Source organism: Bos mutus, chromosome 18, assembly GCF_027580195.1.
Source record: "Bos mutus isolate GX-2022 chromosome 18, NWIPB_WYAK_1.1, whole genome shotgun sequence".
NCBI classification, from domain to species: Eukaryota; Metazoa; Chordata; class Mammalia; order Artiodactyla; family Bovidae; genus Bos; species Bos mutus.
In genome coordinates this window covers 13973440-13995515 of record NC_091634.1, presented here as the reverse complement: position 1 = coordinate 13995515, position 22076 = coordinate 13973440, and the positions used below count along the sequence as shown (strand labels likewise).

The window sequence follows — 22076 nt, the reverse complement described above, 5'->3', positions numbered from 1 at the left end:
TAATATTACTGAATGTAGAGAAGGTAAAGATGGTAGTTTCGGTAATTAAGAATTATTTTGTTAAACAAATTTTAGGGACGTCCCTGGTGCTCCAATGGTTAAGAATCCACCTGCCAACGCAGGGGACATGGGTTCTATCCCTTGTCTGGGAAGATCCCACATGCCTCGGCGCAACAAAGCCCATGTTCCACAACTACCGAGGCCCGAGCACTGCAGAGCTCCTGATCTGTGACAAGAGAAGCCGCCACAGCGAGAAGACTGAGCGCTGAGCAGTCTCTGCTCGCCACAAGTAGAGAAAACCTGTGCGCGGCAATGAAGTCCAGCACAACCAAGAATAAATATAGAAAATTAAAGATTTTAAAGTCCGTTTACAAAAGCCTAAGGTAGCTCAGAAGAAATGTAACAAAAAATATGCAGTATTCTATAAAAAATTTATGAAACGTTATTGAAGGGCACTTAAAAAAGAGTTAAATACTGACACACAAAAGGACAAGATCTCTAGGTAATAATATGGACTAATTCAAAAGCAGGTCCTCAGAGTAAACATGAAGTTGTGGGTTGGTGAGTACAATATTTCCACGTAACTTAAAAACAGAACAATGCTGTATGATAATTGTGGGACAAACATAGGTAGAAAAAGGAGAAAGTAACCCAAAGTGTGTACCTTCCCAGGATAGTAATTGGAAATGGGAAGTGGGACTGGAGGGATGGGACAGATACGGAGTATCTAGTTTGTCACAGCTGGAATTTGAAACCTGGCAGTCTTGGCTTCCCTGGCGGCTCAGATGGTAAAGAATCCACTTGCAATGCAGGAGACCTGGGTTTGATCCCCAGGTTGGGAAGATCCCCTGGAGGAGAGCATGGCAACCCACTCCAGTATTCTTGCCTGGAGAATCCCCATGGACAGAGGAGCCTGGTGGGCTACAGTCCATGGGCTCGCAAAGAGCTGGACATGACTGAGAGGCTAAGCACAGTTTTGGCTTCAGAAGTGATGCTAACGATTCCTCTAGGCTCTATGCCAAGTTCATGGATGGCAGGTGCAGAAGGGTCATGGACTTAGACACCTGCCTCCACTCCCACCCTAGTCACTGCTGGATCAGACATTCCGCTCATAACTGTCACCATTCAGCACATGCAGAAGAATCCAGACCCTTGAATGGACCCAGGAGATCCCAGGAGGCCAGGGAGCTACAAGTCACTGATTACTGAGATGACCCAGCCAGTGGTCCCAGCTCCTGGAAGGTACGGTCAGGTAGGGTAGTCTTCAAGGTCAGCCCTGGACTAGGGCAGATGAACCTGCCTAGCGACACTGGAGTGAAATCATGGAGTCCTAACCACTGGACCACCAGGGAAGTCCCCTTTCAATCAAGGCACACACTGAAGTTGGAGAGCACATGGCTGACCTACAGAAAGGAAGAAGTGATTCTCCTTGAGCCTTCAGAAGCTGAGTTGAGGGCCTTCGGGCAGGCGATATTTTCCACAGATGGCTGCCATAATGTCTCCAGTTCTACATCCTTCTAGAATTGTGCCACTCCTTACCCAGGGGTGGGGTCTTATTCCCACCCCCTTGAATCTGGGCGGGTTGATTCATTGCAACCAAGAGTGTGGTGGGAGTGATGCTGAGTGACTTTCACCAAGTGACTTCCATGGTGGGGTCACAGAGGCAATGCAGCTTCTGCTGGTTTCTCCAGCAGCCTCATGGTAGAGCCCTGAGCCACCAGGAAGCAGCTGCCTGCCCCGAAGCCGCCATGCTGTGAGGAAGCCCCAGCTAGAGCAAACAGGGAGATTCCAAGGCCAAGCTCTGAGACTGAACCAAGAGCTGCCTGGCCAGCCACCAGCTGCTGTGTACACACTCACAGCCCACTCTGCCCTTTAGCTCCGGCCAGTGTCTGAAGGGAACTACCTGAGAGACCAGAGCCAGAAACTCCCAGCAGAGCCCTCCTCATAGAAACCATGAGAGGAGATAAAATGAGTGCTGTTGATACTGAGCCAGTAAATTTGGGGGTAATTTGTTATGTAACATTAGTTCATCAGAAACTCCACCATCCTTTCCCTTCACCCCTGTCAGAGACTCACCACCTAGGAGACACTGTCCACTGCCGATGGGAACAGGCATAACATAGAAATCACCCAGGATGGACTGGTTGGCATTTAGAAGTTGGACAATGAGATGATACAAATTGTCAGAGCCACGTCGGCTGGTCCACCTATGTGATAAGGGAGACCTTGAAGGCTGAACTTGCTGCTTCATCTTTTTGGATGTCTGCCCGTTTCACGTGTATCGCCTCTGCATGTATGCAAATCCAAAATGTGGTCCCCAGGCCAAGCACCATCAGGGTTCCTTGGCAGCTTGGATCTTGCCTATACCCAACAAATCCCAATGAATTGCATTAAATAAGCTCCCCAGGGACTTTCCTGGCAGTCCAGACCCCATGGTCCCAATTCAACAGGAATGGGTTTGATCCCTGAAGAGGGAACTAAGATCCCACAATGAGCCCATTAAAAAAAAAAGCAGCCAGCTGGTCTTCACGCACATTCATTTCAGGTAATTAATTGGAGTCACGGGCTTCAAGGTACCTCCACCCACTGTTGTTGTTTAGTTGCTAAATCATGTCTTGACTCTTTTTTTGCGACCCCATGGACTGTAGCCCGCCAGGCTCCTCTATCCATGGGATTTCTCAGGCAAGAATACTGGCGTGGGTTGCCATCCCCCTTGCCAGGGGATCTTCCTGACCCAGGGATCAAACCTGAGTCTCTGGCATTGGCAGGCGAATTCTCTACCACTGAGCCACTTGGGAAGCACCTCCTCCCATAGGCAGGTCCCAACGTATGGTCTTTGCTCTCTGCTTCTGGGATGTAATCTCTGGACCCTTAGGATTTTATGTCTGACAGGAGTAACCTTGTTTGCCTGGGGACAGCCTGCCACTGTGATTGTCGAGTGCTGGCCATGTCCACATGGATAGTCTATAATGGGGGCTGGTCACTCCAGGAAGACCAGCAATGTGACTTAGATGCTTCAGGCAATATTAGCTGACCTGGAGGCTGAGATTAAACACATGATAAAGCCCCTATAAACTCAGGTGAGCTTCCTGGTTGGCATTACTCCCTGTATACTGTCACCCATGAAGGCCAGGGCAATTGTACATCCTGACTCCATGGGGAGGAGAGGGCAATGGAAGTCTGGTGTTGGATACTTCTCCTGGATGCTTCCCTGTGATCATCCCCTTGGCTAATTTTATCTGTACTTTTTTCTCTTTAATAAACTAATTGTAGAGAGTTTTCATTCAAGTCTATGTCTTTCTAGTCAATTACTGAGGCTGAGGGTGGCTTTGAGAATCCCCCTACCTGGCAGTTGAAAGGTGCTCTTGACATTGTGACCTCTAACCTTGCAGTAGGCTCTAAACTTCAAAGATCTTGACACCTGGCTCTCTCATCCTAGACACTCCTGTTTACTTGGTATGGAGTGTGACCCAGGCATTGGGAGTTTTCAGGGTTGCTGGGTGATGTATGGCAAAACTGAGGCTGCTGCTGCTAAGGTACTTCAGTCGTGTCCGACTCTGTGCGACCCCAGAGACGGCAGCCCACCAGGCTCCCCCGTCCCTGGAATTCTCCAGGCAAGAACACTGGAGTGGGTTACCATTTCCTTCTCCAATGCATGAAAGTGAAAAGTCAAAGTGAAGTCTCTCAGTTGTGTCCAACTCTTTGTGACCCCATGAACTGCAGCCTACCAGGCTCTGTCCATGGGATTTTCCAGGCAAGAGTACTGGAATGGGTTGCCATTGTCTTCTCTGAAGGAGTTACTGATTATTACAATCAACTGGTACACTATTGCTCAAAGCCATACAAATATGCTACAATAGTTTGATAAAGAATTAAAAACAGAAGTTGACTGTAAATACATCTTCTAATGAGATGGATTTGCAGAGGGGGCAGTTTATGGTGCCTTGATTGAAAGTAAGTTTGGGGGACTTCCCTGGTGGTCTTGTGGTTAAGACTCCATGATTCCACCGCAGGGGGCATAGATTCCATGCCTGGTGGGGGAACTAAGATATTTATATTTTGGTGCAGCACAGCCAAAAAATTTAAAAAGGAAAAAAATGAAATAAGCACAGGACTTCCCTGGTGGTCCAGTGGCTAAGACTCTGCACTCCCAGTGTAGGGGGCTGGGGTTTGATCCCTGATCAGGGCACTAGATCCCATGTGCCATACCTGAGGGTTCACATGCTGCAAAGTCAAAGATCCCGCATGCTGGAAACTAAGACCCAGTGCAGTCAAAAAAACAAAAGCCCTTGAGTTTCCGAAATCCCCAACCTTCATCATCAGGCTGTGCACAGAATGGACCATTAAAAAAAAAAAAAAGGAAATTTGGTAAGGCCAAAATTTCAGCTGATCACTCTGCTTATCTCTCAAGTAGTCTTTACATCTGGGGACCATATAACACAATAAGGGGCTTTCTTTTTCTGTAAAACTGGAGGATTATGAGATAGCAATTGGGAAGAATAACTATATGATGCTCCCACCATAGATGTGATCTGTAGCTGAGTTATTTAAAACAGAGAACAAAGATGCGGAGGTTTGGAATTTGCCTTCCTTGAAATTGTCTGAGGCAGGTATCCCATGGAAGGTGCTCACGGACCATCATGGTTTCAAAACCATCATACAGAGCACAAGCTCTGGAGTCAGCAAGCATGAGCCTAATGCCAGGTTCTCCTTTGCCACTAGGGGAAGTCATCTCCCCTTTCTGAACTACTCAGTTTGAGACTTCAAAACACACACTAACCCACAGGATCAAGGATCATGAAGGGCGATGAAACAGGTCACACTTCAAAGCACTGGCTCTGTGGCTGATGTGGAACCCTGTCTTGCACCTGTGACTTCCCCAAGGCCACAAAACCAGGAAGCCACGGTTTGAGTGTGGGAGGTCTGGCTCCAGAATCTGATCTCTTAGCCAACTCTATCTTGCCTCCTCCTGAACCAAGTCCTCTGTATAGGATCTAATCGGGCATCTTCCCATCCAGGTCCGTTTTGGGGGTTGGGCGAGGGTTCAGGGAGTGGACACCGCTAAGTACTAAAGCCCTGGTGGTGGTGAAGTCATTTCCCTTCCTGCTTAATCTAAGAGGTTGTTGGGAGGCCTATATGCTTTGTCACCCATGCCAAGGTCAGCTTTGTTTTTAAAGCTGTTTTTGTCACACTCACCAGTCAGAGACATAAATCTCAATCTTTCCACCATCCAGGAGTTCTGGCCACAGACCCTCCCCTCCTCCAGGTCCAACACTTGTTTCTTTTTATGACACCACCTAAGAAAGCAGAACATAAATCAATGAGAACCCATAACAAGAACTCAACACTGTCCTGGCCCTTGGGGAATAGGGATATTCATTGGTAGGCACCCTGGAAGCTCATCTGAGAAGGGCCCTAGGCATGACCCTCTATTGCCAAGGGGTCCCAACTTTGCTGAACCATGGATTTCTGGAGGTCTTGTGTAAAATGAAAAAGGTGTGTGATGCGGGCGGGGAAAGGGATAGTTAGGGAGTTTGGGGTAGGCATGTATACACTGCTATATTTAAAATGGATAACCAACAAGGACTGATTGTATGGAACTCTGCTCAATAGGTGGCAGCCTGGATGGGAGGGGGTTTGGAGGGGTGGGGGATGAATACACGGATATGTATGACAGTCCCTTCGCTGTTCCCCTGAAACTATCACAACATTGTTAATCTGCTATACCTACAAAATAAAAAAGTTAAAAAAAAGAGAGATTTGTGACCAAGTTCCCGACCAGCCCTCCAGCCCACGGAGAAGTTCCATAGGTTTCCCATGAGGCTACACCTCTCAAGACCCTCCCATCCGCATCCTTGAGTACCCCTTTCCTGGGCTCCCCACCTAGGCCACGAGAGTTCTGAGAGTTCCGGAGGAGCTTGCGTCCTATGGGTCTGAGCTCGCAGAAGCGGCCCAGGGTGCAGGGCCCCGGGTCGTCAGCAGGGGGCAGGCAGGTGCGGATGACGGGCCACAGGTCGGGGTGTTTCCAGGGCAGGATGCTCCGCCACAGGTCCCAGCCGTCCACCACGTCTCGCCAGCGCCGGCACACCGGGCGGCAGTGCCGGAGCAGCGTGCCTGGGGGCAGGTAGCTCAGCACCTCCTGGAGCAGCTCGTTTGGCAGTTGGTCCACGTTCACTGCCTCCCGGGTTTGGGATCTGGAGGCGGGACCCAGGCGGGCAGGCCCCACCGGAGGCCGAGCTATCCATTCTCGTTTTACCAGGCTGGGCTACCACTGCGAGAAAACCAGGGTCATACTTCAGGGTTTCGGGGGCCTGAAACCTCCGCCAGCCCCACCCCTGCCAGCCATACCCCGAGACTTTCAGCCCCTAAATCCCGCCAGCTGTCTCTCCATCCTCACCACCCCCAGTCCCGTCCTCAAAACCCCAGACTCTGCATCCACCCTCGCCAGCAAACTCCTCCTGTCCCTCCTCCGCGTGCAGCACAGCCCCCGCAGCCAACCCCTTGGGACTCTGCAGCCCCCCGAGTCCTACCTTGCGTCTCAGGCATTGCTCTGCAAGCTTTCACCTAGCTAGCTTCAGGCGCCCGCTTTTTATTCCCCGGCCCCTCCCTTCTTAATACCCAGCACCACCCGGAGACACCCCCACTCTCTTCCCTACGTCACATTCTCTGCCCACCCTTCCCTTCTCGCTGGCCTTCTCCTCCTCCCTCTGCCTCGACTTACTAGTCCTTCCCTCCCATCTCCACCTCCAGTGATCTCCAGAAACCCTCTCTATTTGCGGCTGTATTGAGACCTTGGAGGTAGCTGCTCAATTGAGCCGAAACTTCAGAAGAGGGAGAGGTTGGTGGAAGTATTCAGTCTTGTCACCTGCCATCCTCACCAGTGACCTCTGGGAGTGTCCCTAACCAGGCTCTGAGTTCAGTTGGTGCTAAACACTTGCTGTTGTTCAGTCAGCCATTTGGGTGGGAAGCCTCATATCCTTTAGCTCCTGTAACAATTCTCATCACCTTGGAGGATCCAACCTCACTATTCCAGAGATCATTGCACAGGAGAAATCAGGCTGCAACAGGAGCCAAATGCTCTTTTTTAATTTTTAATATTTAATATTTATTTATGTATTAGGTTGTGCTGGGTCTTAGTTGCAGCACTCCAAGTCTTCAGTCTTTGTTGGGGAATCTTTAGTTGTGGCTTGTGGGATTTAGTTCCCTGACCAAGGATCAAACCCGGGCCCCCTGCATCCGGAATGTGGAATCTTAGCCACTGGACCACCAGGGAAGTCTCCCAAGTGCACTTCTATTTGACTCCCTAAAAGAGTGCTGTAACCTCTAATAAACCCAGCCAACCTTCATGGAGCGTTTTACTACCAGTCAGAGGAGCATCACTGACTCAATGGACATGAGTTTGAGCAAATTCCAGGAGACAGCGAAGGACAGGGAAGCCCATCGTGCTGCAGTTCATGGGGTTGCAGAGTTGGACACGACTTAGCTACTGAACAACAACAGGAGCGACCCACTAAGATTGGGGCTATGTCTCCACTTCACAGGTTGGAAACTGAGGCCAAGTGACCTGACCAAGGTCACACAGCTAGTAGGTGACAGAGATGGGATTTGAACCTAGCCTGGTGGGCTCTAGAATTCTTGCTTTTAACCTCTGTACCAACTCTATCCAAGAAAAATGAAATGCAAGCTACACATTTAATTTTAAATATCAGCAAGTAAAACCATCATGGATTTTTGCCCACGTGGAACTTAGGAGAGCGATATGGTGAGCAGGAGACTGAATAAGCAAATTAGATACTTTTGGGAAATCTCCTGTCAGCTCCCCAACATCTTCTTCACAATTGTAGAAAAACTGTTTGATTATGGAGTAATCGTTAAATCAGACTGTGATTCACATGGGCCATGATGAGCAGTAGACGTGACATGTGAATGACATCTGTGTTGGAAGGTGATCCATGCTGTGGGAAATAGAGAAGGGAAAGGGAAAGGGAGCCATAGCAGTTTGTGCAGGGAGACCTTGAATTTTAAGAGGTGGACTGACTATAATACACGGCACATTTCTTTTCAATGTGTATATTTTTCAATGCAGTTTTTCCCAAAGTGCAAGAGTCGAAGGAACACCACTAACAGTTAGCTCTAACAGTTAACTCCTAACTAATCCGGTTTCATCTCTACTCCCACACACTTGCTCCCTCAGGCAATTTGAAGCAAATCTTAGAAATCACACCCTTCTGTCCAAAGCAATACATTATTTTTTGATGTAATGTTTAAACTGTGGGACTCTGTTTAATAATGAGATTATGAAAATCAATTAGGATCCAAACATGAGTTTGGGCTTCCCAGATGGCACTAGTGGTAAACAATCCGCCTACCAATGGAGGAGACATAAGAGTTGTGGGTTCGATCCCTGGGTCGGGAAGATCCCCTGGAGGAGGGCACAGCAACCCACTCCAGTGTTCTTGCCTGGAGAATCCCATGGACAGAGGAGCCTGGTTGGGCTACTGTCCAGAGGGTCGCAAAGCGTTGGACACGACTGAAGCAACTTAGCACCCATGCACACATGAGTTCAAAAAGTGGTTTAAAAAACAGTCTAAAAGTTTCAAGTAGCATAAAAGGGCAGAAACTGACAAGTCTGTTTCCATTCATCAGTTTTTCCTCAGACACCATCTCTGTTAATTCCTGGAATTACTCTCCATGATGTACTCCAGTTAAACAGAAAAAAATCATTGGATTCCAGGAGCCTGCTGCCTGGAAGGTAATGATTAGAGCATAATAGCTCCCAGGAGAGGAGGGTGTACAAAGCACCCCAGGGGCCTTTGGGGAAATTATGGGTGCATTTTGGTGTCACAATACAGGACAGCACCCCTTAAGGGAGAACTGTCCTGGATTCTTCCTCCTTTTAGTCAATGTCCTAGGTGTTTTCTTGCAGGAGGAAAGCCTGTTAAGCTGAGCCTAGAACCTAATTCCAGTTTGTCTGTAAATGTAGAGTGTGTAAATAGACCCTGAAAGGTCCAGGAGTTCAACTGCTGGGTCAATTGGAAGAATATTCTTGGCATTGTGGGCACTTTACTAGTTATTATGCTCCAATTCAGAAAAGGGCAAAATCTCTTCATCTAGGCAGTGCCAGCTGTGGGTGTTATGAAACCTTGCCTGCCCTGCATGCTCAGCTGCTTCAGTCATGTCCAACTCTTTGGAACCCTGTGGACTGTAGCTCTCCAGGCTCCTTTGTCTATGGGATTCTTACCAGATTCTCCAGGCAAGAACACTGGAGTAGGTTGCCATTTCTTCCTCCAGGGGATCTTCCTCACTCAGGGATTGAACCCATGTCTTTTACATCTCCTGCATTGGCAGGCAGGTTCTTTTCCACTAGCGCCACTTGGCAAGTGCAGGTTATGGAGCCCACTCCAGTATTCTTGCCTGGAGAATCTCCATGGACAGAGGAGCCTGGTGGGCTACAGTCCACAGGGTCACAAAGAGTTGGACACGACTGAGTGACTGAGCACACCCACACAAGAAGTCTGTATACCCTGGGGATTTTTCACATATCCTGCAGAGGTTTTAAAATCTGACTCTGAATGAGGTCTGCACTTGTAACAAATTCCCAAGGGGTGCTGATGGCTGTCCTCCATGGACTGTACTTTGAGTAGCTGAAACTTACTGGAATCAAGTTCAGGTATCATTTGCATATTGAAATATGTATTCTTTTACTCATGAATTTCTCTCCTTTTATTTCAGCTTTCCACTATACATAAATACTTTGGGATATTTTATTAACATTTAAAGAATTCTCAGTGGAGGTAGGTTTCATTATCTAGGTATTTCATTTCTTTTTTTAAAAAAATTAATCATTTTTATTGCTCTGGGTCTTCATTGCTGTACTCTGGCTTTCTCCAGTTGTGGCAAGCTGGGGCTACTCTTCACTGCGGTGCTTGGGCTTCTCATTGCTGTGGCTTCTCTTGTTGAGGAGCATGGGCTCCAGGCACACAGGCTTCGGTAATTGCAGCACGTGGTCCATGGGCTTAGTTATTCAGCAGCATGTGGAATCTTCTCAGGCCAGGGATCGAACCCATGACCCCTGCACTGGCGGATTCTTATCCACTGTGCCACCAGGGAAGTCCCTAAGTATTTCATCTCAAGGTGATAAAGGCTGCATGAGAAGCTATTTGCTATAAATGCAGGGAGGTTGTGGTGGGCTCTGACCCAGTGAAGCCACAAGGATGGGCAGGGAAGTGTTGAGTAGGGACCGAGGTGCATCTCTGGAGGTATGCTTGGGAAGTGGGAGGTAGGGACCTGCCAGTCTGGTTTGCAGAAGTAGAAAATTCCTGAACCTTGGAGGAGCACCAGCAGGCTTGCTACATGAATATAATGAAGGCATTAAAACCTCCGTCAACTTGGCTTCCCTGGCCCTGGTTCTCCTATCTTGTTAACAGGAATAGAGTGGTGAGCTGGGAGGTATTTTGATTCCAGGGAAGGAACTGAACTGGGAATGGGCCCTTTTGTGTGGATGGAGGGTCCCAGGGATCCTAGGAGGAAGTGGGTAAGTAGTTAACAAAATCTCCTCTCTCTGGAGAGTGGGAGGGATTAGAAAAGAGCCCCACTCCCTAGAGGTAGGGTTGAGTGGGGCAGCCCTGGGTGTTGGGTTCAAGCCCTTTGCCCAAGGTGGTTCAGCCCTGACGTGCCCATGTCTCCTGGAGTAGTGGTCTGGGGGATGCGGGTTTGGAGCTGGGATTTCTGACAAAGGCTTCTCAGCTCCCCATCCAACCCAGAATGGCAGGGCGGGGGGGATGTTCAGAGCAGAAAAGGGCCACAAAATCCATATAACTTATTCTGCCTCAAGAAGTAATTCCTTCCACTGAAGCCATGCTTGGAAATGAAGTAATCAAAGCCTTAAGAAAACTTCAGGCCAGAGGCAATTTTGTAGGCTTTACAATAAAATAAGAGGCTTTAAACATCAAAGCACCGGGAATTCTCTGGCGGTCAGGGGTTAGGATTCTGAGCTCTCAGTGCAGGGGACCCGGATCCCTGGTTAGGGAACTAAGATCCCACAAGCCTCCCTGTGCAGCCAAAGGGAAAAAAAAAAAAAGATCAAAGCACCAACCTATCTGGAGAGGGACACGCGCACCTTGGGGGTTTTGAAAAGAAAGAGCTGGGTGGGGCAGGGAGTGGGACAGGAGGGTCTGGAGGGAGAGTCTGTTATGGAAGGTCTGCAGAGGGGGTGGGGGATGGGGAGGAGGGCTCCGGCCTGAGGGGGAGATGGGCTTGGTGGGTGTGGAGGGGTTCCCTCCTTCCAGAAGAAGCCACTACTTGCTTCTCATCAAACTGTCTAGCTGGAATATCCAAAATCACAGACTATGTGAACATTCCCAATAAGGGTTCAGCCAAAGTTGCCTGCATCTCTGGCGTATCCTGCCCAGGCAGGATACATATTACTCCATGCTGGCAACTGCTCATTTAGAAAATATCAGTAATGGGTGATCTCATGTATTTTAAAAGACATTAATAATTCCTTGTGTGGGGGACTTCCCTGGTGGTGCAGTGCAATACAGGGGATGTAGGTTCGATCCCTGGTCCGGGAACTAAGACACCACATGTCTGGGAACAACTAAGCCCATGTGCCACCGCTACTGAGCCCAAGGGCTCTCAAGCCTGCAGGACACGACTAGAGAGTCTGTGTGCAGACAAAATTAAATACATAAATAAATCTTAAAAAAAAAATGTATCATGAAGAAACAGTTTAAAAAACAAACAAAAAAAAACAAACCTATGTCTAGAAGTGAAATAGACTCTGTAATTTAAAGACTCCCTACAGGGGCTTCCGTGGAGGTCCAGTGGTTAAGATTCTGCCTGTCAATGGAGGAGACTCGGGTTCAATCCCTGGTCTGGGAAGATCCCACAGGCCATAGAGTAACCAAGCCTGTGCACCACAACTACAGAGTCCACAGCATAAATAAATAAATCTTAAAAAAATAAAAACTCCCTACAAACAAAAATCCAGGACCAGATGGCTTCACTGGGAAATTCTAGCAAACATTCAAAGTAGAACTTAACACTGATCCCTCTCAAACTCTTCCAAGAGATTGAAGTGGAGGGACCACTCCCAAAGTCAATCTCACAACTCATTTGTTTGACCTACACAATAATAATAGTAATAACAATAATGAAGTGATCAGATGGAAAGATCATTTAACCTCTTACTGGATCTTAAGCTGTGGGTACTATGGCTCCTCCCATTTACAAAAGAGTAAACCAAGGCTGGAGCCTCAGTAAACGGGGGAGCCTGGTGGGCTGCTGTCTATGGGGTCACACAGAGTCGGACACGACTGAAGTGACTTAGTAGTAGTAGTAAACTGAGGCTCAGGCTTCCTTAGTGGCTCAGTGGTAAAGAATCCACCTGCCAATGCAGGAGATGTAGGTTCGATCCCTGGGTCAGGAAGAGCTCCTGAAAGAAGAAATGGCATCCCAAGCCAGTATCCTTCCCTGGGAAATCCCATGGACAGAGGAGCCTGGTGGGCTACAGTCCCAGGGTCGCAAAGACTTGGACACGACTGAAGCCACTTAGCACGCATGCATGTTCGAGGAGAGGTACATCCAGGTTCAAACATTGCAGCGCTTTTCAGCAAAGGGTCCCAGGTCCCAGGTCTGTCTCAGACTCACCCCTGAAATATACTACAGGAGTGCAGAAAGGATGCACAGCCGGATCCTCAGGGGAAAACACTAAAGCAGAGACTGGGAGAATCCATGTGCCTCTTCTCTCTGTCCTCCCCCTTCCCTCTTGGGGGTCATGCAGAGTGAAATTTTCCCACAGCAACAAAAAGGCAGTCACACATGAGCGATGTCCTGGGAAGCTCATGAGAGACCCAGCACCTTGGAGTGTCACTGGGACCTGGACATGGAGGACCCTCTTTCTGGCATGTAACAGAATTATGGATTCCCCAAATGAAAGCGGGGGTCAAGCAGAAACCATCTTGGTTGCACAGTCTAAGTATAATGAGCCTTCTTATCAGTTAAGAAACAGTGGGGACACTTCCAAAATTCAAGTTTCCAGCTGCCAGCCAGGGCTCACCTTGCAAACAGGTATTTCCAAGAAGAGAGAAAAGCTATGTTAAGCCTTTCTGTTATTTATTCAACACGAGCTTCATTATTCCAATGGTTGTATTGTAGTTATGTAGAAGAATGTCCGGATTTGCAGAAAATACACACAAAAAGATTTTGTAGTGAGGTTGGTGGTGCATCAAGTTGGAAATTTACTAAATGTTTCACAGGGAAAAAATGTTTATGTGCCATAATTACAATATCTCTTTAAGTTTGAGATTCTGTCAAAATAAAAATATATATTAAATATATATATAAGAGGAGAGAACTGATAGTGCTGTGGATTGAAGACTGGCCATAAGTCAATATATGTTTCTGGCTAATAGATATGTGGAAGTTATAATACTCTTCTCTCTACATTTGCTTATAATTTAGAATTCTCTATGCTGTTGCTGCTGCTAAGTCGCTTCAGTTGTGTCCGATTCTGTGCGACCCCACAGACGGCAGCCCACCAGGCTCCCCTGTCCCTGGGATTCTCCAGGCAAGAACACTGGAGTGGGTTGCCATTTCCTTCTCCAATGCATGAAAGTGAAAAGTGAAAGTGAAGTTGCTCAGTCGTGTCCGACTCTAGCGACCCCATGGACTGCAGCCTACCAGGCTCCTCCGTCCATGGAATTTTCCAGGCAAGAGCACTGGAGTGGGGTGCTATTGCCTTCTCCGAGAATTCTCTATAACAAAGCAAAAAATCTAGTCAGCAAAGATGTCTTCTAGGACTTCCCTGGTGGTACAGTGGATAAGAATCCGCCTATCAACGCATGGGTTCGATCCCTGGTCTGGGAAGATTTCACATGACACGGAGAAACTAAGCCCCTGTGCCCCAACTACTGAAGCCTGCTCACCTAGAGCCTGTGGTCCTCAACAAGAGAAGCCACCTCAGGGAGAAGCCCACACACCGCAACGAAGGGTAGACTCAGATCGTTCCAATTAGAGAAAGCCTGAATGCAACAAGGAAGACCCAGTGCAACCAAAAATAAACTAATCTTAAAAAAAATTAACTCACTTAGAAAAAAAAAAAGATGTCTTCTAAATGTGGTTATATCTGGGGAATGCCCTTGCAGTCCAGTGGTTAAGATTCTGCACTTTCACTTCTGAGGGCATAGGTTCAATATCTGGTCAAGGAACTAAGATCCAGGCAAATGGTGCAGCTCAGGCAAATTTAAAAAACAATAAATAAGTAAATAAGCATAGGTATTTCTGTAAAGGAAGAGAAATTGCATTTGGGGGATGCTTTACATGGTAGGTACAGTCCATGGGGTCGCAAAGAGTCAGACACGACTGAGCGATTTCACTCACTCGCTCACTTACATTTGTCTATAACATTATATTTCTAGACACACAGGTAGAAAGTAAGAAATTCAGATAGGCAAAATCAGTAAGTACAAAACTCACCTCTATTCACTGTTCACCACTGCAGTAAACCCTGTAACACTTTAGTTCATATTCTTATTCTATATACACATATCCAGAAGATAGTCTAGAATACAAACACAAGGCTATGTAAATATACATTAATTTATTTTAGCACATATGGATATGCCCATATATGCACATGGAGAAGGCAGTGGCACCCCACTCCAGTACTCTTGCCTGGAAAATCCCATGGACGGAGGAGCCTGGTAGGCTGCAGTCCATGGGGTTGCTAAGGGTCGGACATGACTGAGCAGCTTCACTTTCACTTTTCACTTTCATGCATCGGAGAAGGAAATGGCAGCCCACTCCAGTGTTCTTGCCTGGAGAATCCCAGGGACGGGGAAGCCTGATGGGCTGCCATCTGTGGGGTCGCACAGAGTTGGACACAACTGAAGCGACTTAGCAGCCGCAGCAGCGTATATGCACATATGTTCTACATAACATATAAGAGTATATATGCTATGCTACACTATGTCGCTTCAGTCCTGTCCAAATTTAATACTGGCATAGGTTGCCATGCCCTCCTTTAGGGGCTCTTCCCAACCCAGGGATGGAACCTGGGTCTCCTGCATTAGTAGGTGGATTCTTTACCACTAGTGCCACCTGGGACTCTTTAAGGAGTATATATATATAAATCTGTGCTTGCTTTTTCCCCAGGCAATGGTCTCCATCTTTCCCTTCCTATAAATCTATAAATTCCTATCTCATTCCTCCTATCTAAATTCCTTCAGTTGACCCAAAAATATCTTTCAGAGCTTAATTGTCCAAACCAGTATCTACTCCAGAACCACACACTACATGTGGTCACTACTCTTAGGTCCCCACAACTCTCAGGTCTGTTTCAACCTGTCAACCTGTCATACTCCCCTTTGGATGAAACTGACAAAACACCCTCCCCTTGGGGTGTGTCCCATCTTCTACTGCAGGTGGGGGGACACTTCAGGGTGGACACATCAAAGGCAGCAGCGGCTTCATCTGCTTTCCATCCAGAGACCTGGAGCTCCTTAGGGATCCTGCAGCAGGGAGGGGGCAGCCATGACCCCTGGACTAGGGTGGGGACAGCCGGATCCTGCCGTTGCACAGTTCTCTCTCACCCTCGTGGCCAGAATGTCACAAATGTGGTGTCACTGTGAAACTGTGCCCACATCCACCGCCTGCCCAAGGCTTTTAACCCTGATTGATAACTTTTGATCCCATGATTTGCTTAGGGCTTGGGAAATAGGGTTCTGACTCTTCCATTCTCTTCACTGGAGAACACCTTCTCTTGGTGTTTCCTTCTGTACAATTTTTCAACTGAAACAGCTCCTTACTCTGAACCCAGTAGTCACCAAGGTTGTAACATTGAATTTCTATTTAAAAAGAGCTGAGACGCTTTTGGCAAAATAATACTACATTTATAATCTATGATTGGCAGAGATATTCCTGATTTATTCTCTCCATATTTAAAAGAATTTAAAAATGTAACTATTTTATACACCACACGATCCAGGATAGGGTTGGGCTCAGGGGACCACATCATTGTTCACAGGGTGGGCAGAACCCTCTGTCTCCAAACATTTTTTGAGTTGGTTCACTCTCAGCTGTGAGTCTTGGTCCTGGTCTTAAAACCTCACAAAATGAAATTCATCCCCCACGGGGGCTGGAATTTTCTCGGTCATAGGAATGAGCTTCCAGTTCAGACATGAGGAGGGGGCTTCCTGCACGGGACCAATGAGCCTCTACAGCAGGCCTGGGAGGAGACCAGGGCAGAGGGCAGGGGGGCTGAACCAGAGGGCCCCTGGTGAGGAGCCCTTTCATGACCCAGCCTTTCCCTGTGCTCACCCATGGGTTTCCAATCAGAAGAACAGGGCCTGCCTTATAGAAGTAGCAGGAGTTTTCTTCTAGTAGGACCCTCAACTGGACCCAAGAGATCCCAGAATGGCCAGGAACTACAAGTCCTTAATTAGAGAAACAGTGTGCCCGCACGCAAAGTTCCTGACATCCGTGGGGTGGTTGTTCTCCAAGGATTAGCTCTTGACTAGGATAGGCGACCTGCACAATCAAACTGGAGTTGAGCAAACTGGTGTTGGTAAGTTCAACTCCACTTGGCTCACTGTTGAGATCCATGACTAAGATCCACTGTTCCACAGACACAAAGCGAACACCCTTCTCAAGGCTGGAGAACACATGGTTGACCTTCAGGGAAAAAAAGAGATAAGCTCCATTGTGCCCTCAAAGGCTGAGTTGGGGGCCCTCTGGCAGGTGGTATTTTCCCTAGATGGCTGCAACAATGTCTCCACTTCCACACATCCTTCTAGAATCATGCCACTCCTCACCCAGGGGTGGAGTCTAATTCCCACCCACCTTGAATCTGGGCAGGTTTCATTGTAACCAAGAGTGTGGTGGGAGTGATGCTGAGTGACTTTCACAGCAGGATCACAGAGGCAATGCAGCTTCTGCTGGTTTCTCCAGCAGCCCCATGGAGCCCTGAGCCACCAGGAAGCAGCTGCCTGCCTTGAAGCCACCATGCTGTGAGGAAGCCTAAATTAGACCACGCAGGGGGATCCCATGGCCAAGCTCTGAGACTAAACCAAGAGCTGCCTGGCCAGCCACCAGCTGCTGTGTACACACTCACAGCCCACCCTGCCCTTTAGCTCCAGCCAGTATCTGAAATGGAACTTCATAAGAGACTGGAGTCAGAAGCTCCTAGTAGCTCCTAACAGGAAACCATGAAAGGAGATAAAATGAGTGCTGTTGATATTAAGCCACTAATGCTTTGGGCTGTTTGTATGTTATACAGTAGTGGATTAACATAGGCTCCACCAACCTTTCCCTTCACCCTTTTCCCCACACAGACTGACCTTCAAGGGCTCTCTCCTTCTGCACCGCCCGATGTGAAAGCTACTCTTAGACAACTGATCCAGGATAGTCTTGTTGACATCTACAATTTGGACAATTAGCTGATATACATGCTTATTGCTTCTTCCTTAGAACCACCTGTGGGAGAAGGAAGACCTTAAAGGCTAGACTTGCCATCCCATCTCTTTGGGCGTCTGCCTCCTCCACCAGAGAGGCCTTCCTATGTCTACAAATCCAAAATGGTACCGTGATCCCCAGGACTAGCACCATCCATGTCCTTTGGAAGCTTGATCCCTCTGCCTCTGCAATGAATCCATCTGCACTAAACCCAGTCCCCAGCTGGCCTGCATGTATGTTCATTTTAGAATGAACCTTGGGGTGGGAGATGGGAGGGAGGTTCAGGAAGGAGGGGACATATGTATATTTGTAGCTGATTTATATATGGAGAAACGCAACACAACATTGTAAAGCAATTATCCTTCAATTAAAAATAAATAAAAATTTTAAAAAAGAAGTAATGACCTAGAGCCATGCTCTTCAAGGTACCTCCTCCCACATTATTTCTTCTAGGTCTCATTGGTGGCAAAGATGTTGAGCTATTTCAAATCCTAAAAGATGATGCTGTGAAAGTGCTGCACTCAATATGTCAGCAAATTTGGAAAACTCAGCAGTGACCACAGGACTGGAAAAGGTCAGTTTTCATTCCAATCCCAAAGAAAGACAATGCCAAAAATGCTCAAACTACCGCACAATTGCACTCATCTCACACGCTAGTAAAGTAATGCTCAAAATTCTCCAAGCCAGGCTTCAGCAATACGTGAACCGTGAACTTCCAGATGTTCAAGCTGGTTTTAGAAAAGGCAGAGGAACCAGAGATCAAATTGCCAACATTCACTCGATCATGGAAAAAGCAAGAGAGTTCCAGAAAAACATCTATTTCTGCTTTATTGACTATGCCAAACCCTTTAACTGTGTCAATCATAATAAACTGTGGAACATTCTTCAAGAGATGGGAATACCAGACCACCTGACCTGCCTCCTGAGAAACCTGTATGCAGGTCAGGAAGCAACAGAACTGGACATGGAACAACAGACTGGTTCCAATTGGAAAAGGAGTACATCAAGGCTATATATTATCACCCAGCTTATTTAACTTACATGCAGAGTACATCATGAGAAATGCTGGGCTGGATGAAGCACAAGCTAGAATCAAGATTGCCGGGAGAAATATCAGTAACCTCAGATATGCAGATGGCACCACCCTTATGGCAGAAAGTGAAGAACTAAAGAGTCTCTTGATGAAAATGAAAGAGGAGAGTGAAAATGTTGGCTTAAAGCTCAACATTCAGAAAACTAAGATCATGGCATCTGGTCCCATCACTTCACGGGAAATAGATGGGGAAACAGTGTCAGACTTTATTTTGGGGGGCTCCAAAATCACTGCAGATGGTGATTGCAGCCAGGAAATTAAAAGACTCTTACTCCTTGGAAGGAAAGTTATGACCAACCTAAGTGAAAAGTGAAGTCGCTCAGTCATGTCCGACTCTTTGCGACCCCATGGATTGTAGCCTACCAGTCTCCTCAGTCCATGGGATTTTCCAGGCAAGAGTACTGAAGCAGGTTTCCATTTCCTTCTCCAGAGGATCTTCCCAACCCAGGGATCGAACCTGGGTCTCCCACATTGTAGGCAGACGCTTTACCATCTGAGTCCTAAACAGTATATTAAAAAGCAGAGACATTACTTTGTCAACAAAGGTCCGTCTAGTCAAGGCTATGATTTTTCCAGTGGTCATGTATGGATGTGAGAGTTGAACTATAAAGCTGAGCTCCAAAGAATTGATGCTTTTGAACTGTGATATTAGATAAGACTCTTGAGAGTCCCTTGGACTGCAAGGAGATCCAACCAGTCCATCCTAAAGGAGATCAGTCCTGGGTGTTCATCGGAAGGACTGATGTTGAAGCTGAAATTCCAATTCTTTGGCCACCTGATGTGAAGAGCTGACTCATTTGAAAAGACCCTGATGCTCAGAAAGATTGAAGGTGGGAGGAGAAGGGGACAACAGAGGATGAGATAGTTGGATGGCATCACCGACTCAATGGACATGGGTTTGGGTAAACTCCGGGAGTTGGTGAAGGACAGGGAGGCCTGGTGTGCTGCGGTTCATGGGGTTGCAAAGAGTTGGACATGACTGAGTGACTGAACTGAACTGAACAGTGGTAATGATTTAAGGTATAATTTTCTTAGTGTTTTAAAAGCATCCAGGAGAATCTAAATAGACAGATGAAGAGATACCCAGCAACATTCAAAGTAAACAATGTCTAATGTCCATCAGTGGTAAATGGATACATTATAGTATATTCAATAAGATATTATACAGTCATGAAAGTAAATTAATTGTAGTTATAGACAATTATGAATGAATTTACAAATATGTTATTGAAAGAAGTCAGATACATACTACATATGACACCATATATAATGTATTCATATATATATTAATATATATGTATATATATATAGTATCACAATGGGTAAAATTGATCTATGGTAACAGAATTCAGGATGGTGCTACCTTTGGGTTGGAAGTGTTGGGAATGGGGCATGAGGGGTGCTGAGGGTGCTATTTGCTGGCAACTTTCTGTTCTTTTTTTTAACATTCTGTTCTTGACTTAAGTGAATGTGTTGAATCTGTGTTGAATCCAACCAGGCATTTTCCAATCCAGCTTCCTTTGGGGGTTAAGGGAGGGTTCAGAGACTGAACTCTGCTAAGTACTAAGGCTATGAGACTGGTAAAGTCATTACTATTCCTTCATCTTAAGAGGTTGTTTTTTAGTCACTGAAGTTGTGTCTGATTCTTTTGCAACCCCGTGGACTGTAGCCAGCCAGGCTCCTCTGTCCATGGGACTTCCCAGGAAAGAATACCGGATTGCGGTGTCAATTCCTTCTCCACATGGGCTTCCCAGGTGGTTCAGATGGTAAAGAATCTCATGGCAATGCAGAAGACCCAGGTTCGATCCCTGGGGCAGGAAGATCCCCTGGAGAAGGGCATGGCAACCCACTACCGTATTCTTGCCTGGAGAATTCCATGGACAGGGTACAGTCTTTGTGGGCTACAGTCCATGGTGTCACATAGAATTGGACACAACTGAGCAACTAACACTTTACTTTTCCTTCTCCAGGGGATCTTCCTGACTCAGGGATCGAACCCAGGTCTCCTGCATTGCAGGCAGATTCTTTACCACTGAGCCACCTGGGAAGCCCAAGGGATTGTTAGGAGGCCTAAATGACATCACCCATGTCAAGGTCAGCACTTAGCTAAAGGCTGTTTTTATAATCACGGTCACCAGGCAGAGACAGAAATCTCAGTCTTCCCACTATCCAGGAGTTCTGGCTCTCTTCCCCTAGGTCCAATACTTCCTTCTTTAGAAACCACCTAAGAAAGAAGGAGAAAAGTCAAAAAGAGGCAAGTTCTCACTACCGCCCTGGTAGTTGGGGAATAGGGAGGGACATTTACTTGTCACCAGGACTGTGGCAGAACGGAGAAAAGACTTCAGGAATGCCTCTATAGGTTCCCTCCATCGTGCAGTGCATCACTAAGCTATGTTTTGGGAAGCCACGTGTTAAGTAAAAAAGACTTGTGCCCAGGTTCGTCGTCCACCTGTGAGCTCAGCTAAAGTCTCATGGGTCTCCCCTATGGTCCCCTGCCGCGCCCCCACCAAATACAAGGCTACCTCACCCTCCCTCCCACTCCCACAAGGACCCTTCCCTGGGCTCCCACCTAGGCCACGAGAGCTCTGAGAGTCCCCGAGGAGGTTGCGTCCTATGGATCTGAGCTCGCAGAAGCGGCCCAGGATGCAGGGCCCGGGGTCGTCAGCAGGGGGCAGGCAGGTGCGGATGACGGGCCACAGGTCGGGGTGTTTCCAGGGCAGGATGCTCCGCCACAGGTCCCAGCCGTCCACCACCCAGCGCCGGCACACCTGGCGGGATTGCCCGAGCAGCGTGCTTGGGGGCAGGTAGCTCAGCACCTCCTGGAGCAGCTCGTTAGGCAGTCGGTTCTGGTCCAGCACCTCCTCGAGTTCGCGGTCCGGAGCGGGGACCCTGGTGGGCAGGCCCCCAGAGGCCCACAGATCGTCCTCGCCAGGCCAGGCTGCCGCTGCTGGAGATCCAGTGTCAAGACGTCAGAGTGTCCATGACCTCCAGCCTCCACCAGTCACGCCCCTGCCAGCCACACGCCTGTCATCCCCCCACCCCCTAAACCCCATCAGCCGCCTCCCAGCCCTCTCCTCAAGTTCCCAGACTCCTCCCATCCCCTCCATTCTCCCCTACTTGCACCACAGTCCCAGGCAGCCAGCCCCCTCCGGGGCCGCGCAGAGCCCTGACTGAGTCCCACCCTGCATCTCGGCATGCTCCTCCTCCCCAGCAGGCCATCACCTTGCTCCACATGCCCCGATTGCCTTCTCGGCCTTTTTCATACTCCTGCCCTCCCTTCTTAAAACCCAGAACCACCCACCGGCCCTCATTTGCTCTTTCTTACTCCGTGGTCTCGCCGCCCCTCCCTTCTCATTGTCCCGCCCCCTCCTCCCCACTGCTTCGACCCCAACTGACAAGCCAGCTTCTCCCATCCACGCCTCCGGTATTCTCCAGACACCCTCTCCTTCTGGCTGTATTCAGATTGTGAATTAATCAACAAACAATCCGCAGAAGAGGAAGGGGTAGGGTCACCAAGATCCAGAGTCTG

The 22076-nt window shown here is 47.9% G+C and overlaps 1 protein-coding gene across 1 annotated transcript; it reads right to left on the bottom strand.

Annotated features, from left to right (window-relative positions):
• Positions 1–1655: 1655 nt before the first annotated feature.
• On the bottom strand, positions 1656–21735 carry LOC138991650 (F-box only protein 27-like). The gene is made up of 4 exons (XM_070386739.1): positions 21729–21735; positions 21364–21494; positions 5864–6136; positions 1656–1751 (listed from the first exon to the last, which is right to left on the bottom strand). The coding sequence occupies exons 1-4, from the start codon at positions 21733–21735 to the stop codon at positions 1656–1658; spliced, it is 507 nt and encodes a 168-aa protein (XP_070242840.1).
• Positions 21736–22076: the final 341 nt, after the last annotated feature.

Excerpts from the sequence above, each read along its gene's own strand:
- LOC138991650 (XM_070386739.1), bottom strand. Across the intron at positions 6,137-21,363 it reads CTAACGAGCTGCTCCAGGAG|GTGCTGAGCTACCTGCCCCC; the intron begins GTGCTGAGCTAC and ends CTGCTCCAGGAG. Across the intron at positions 1,752-5,863 it reads GTGGGGAGCCCAGGAAAGGG|CATGGCGGCTTCGGGGCAGG; the intron begins GTACTCAAGGAT and ends GCTTCCTCACAG.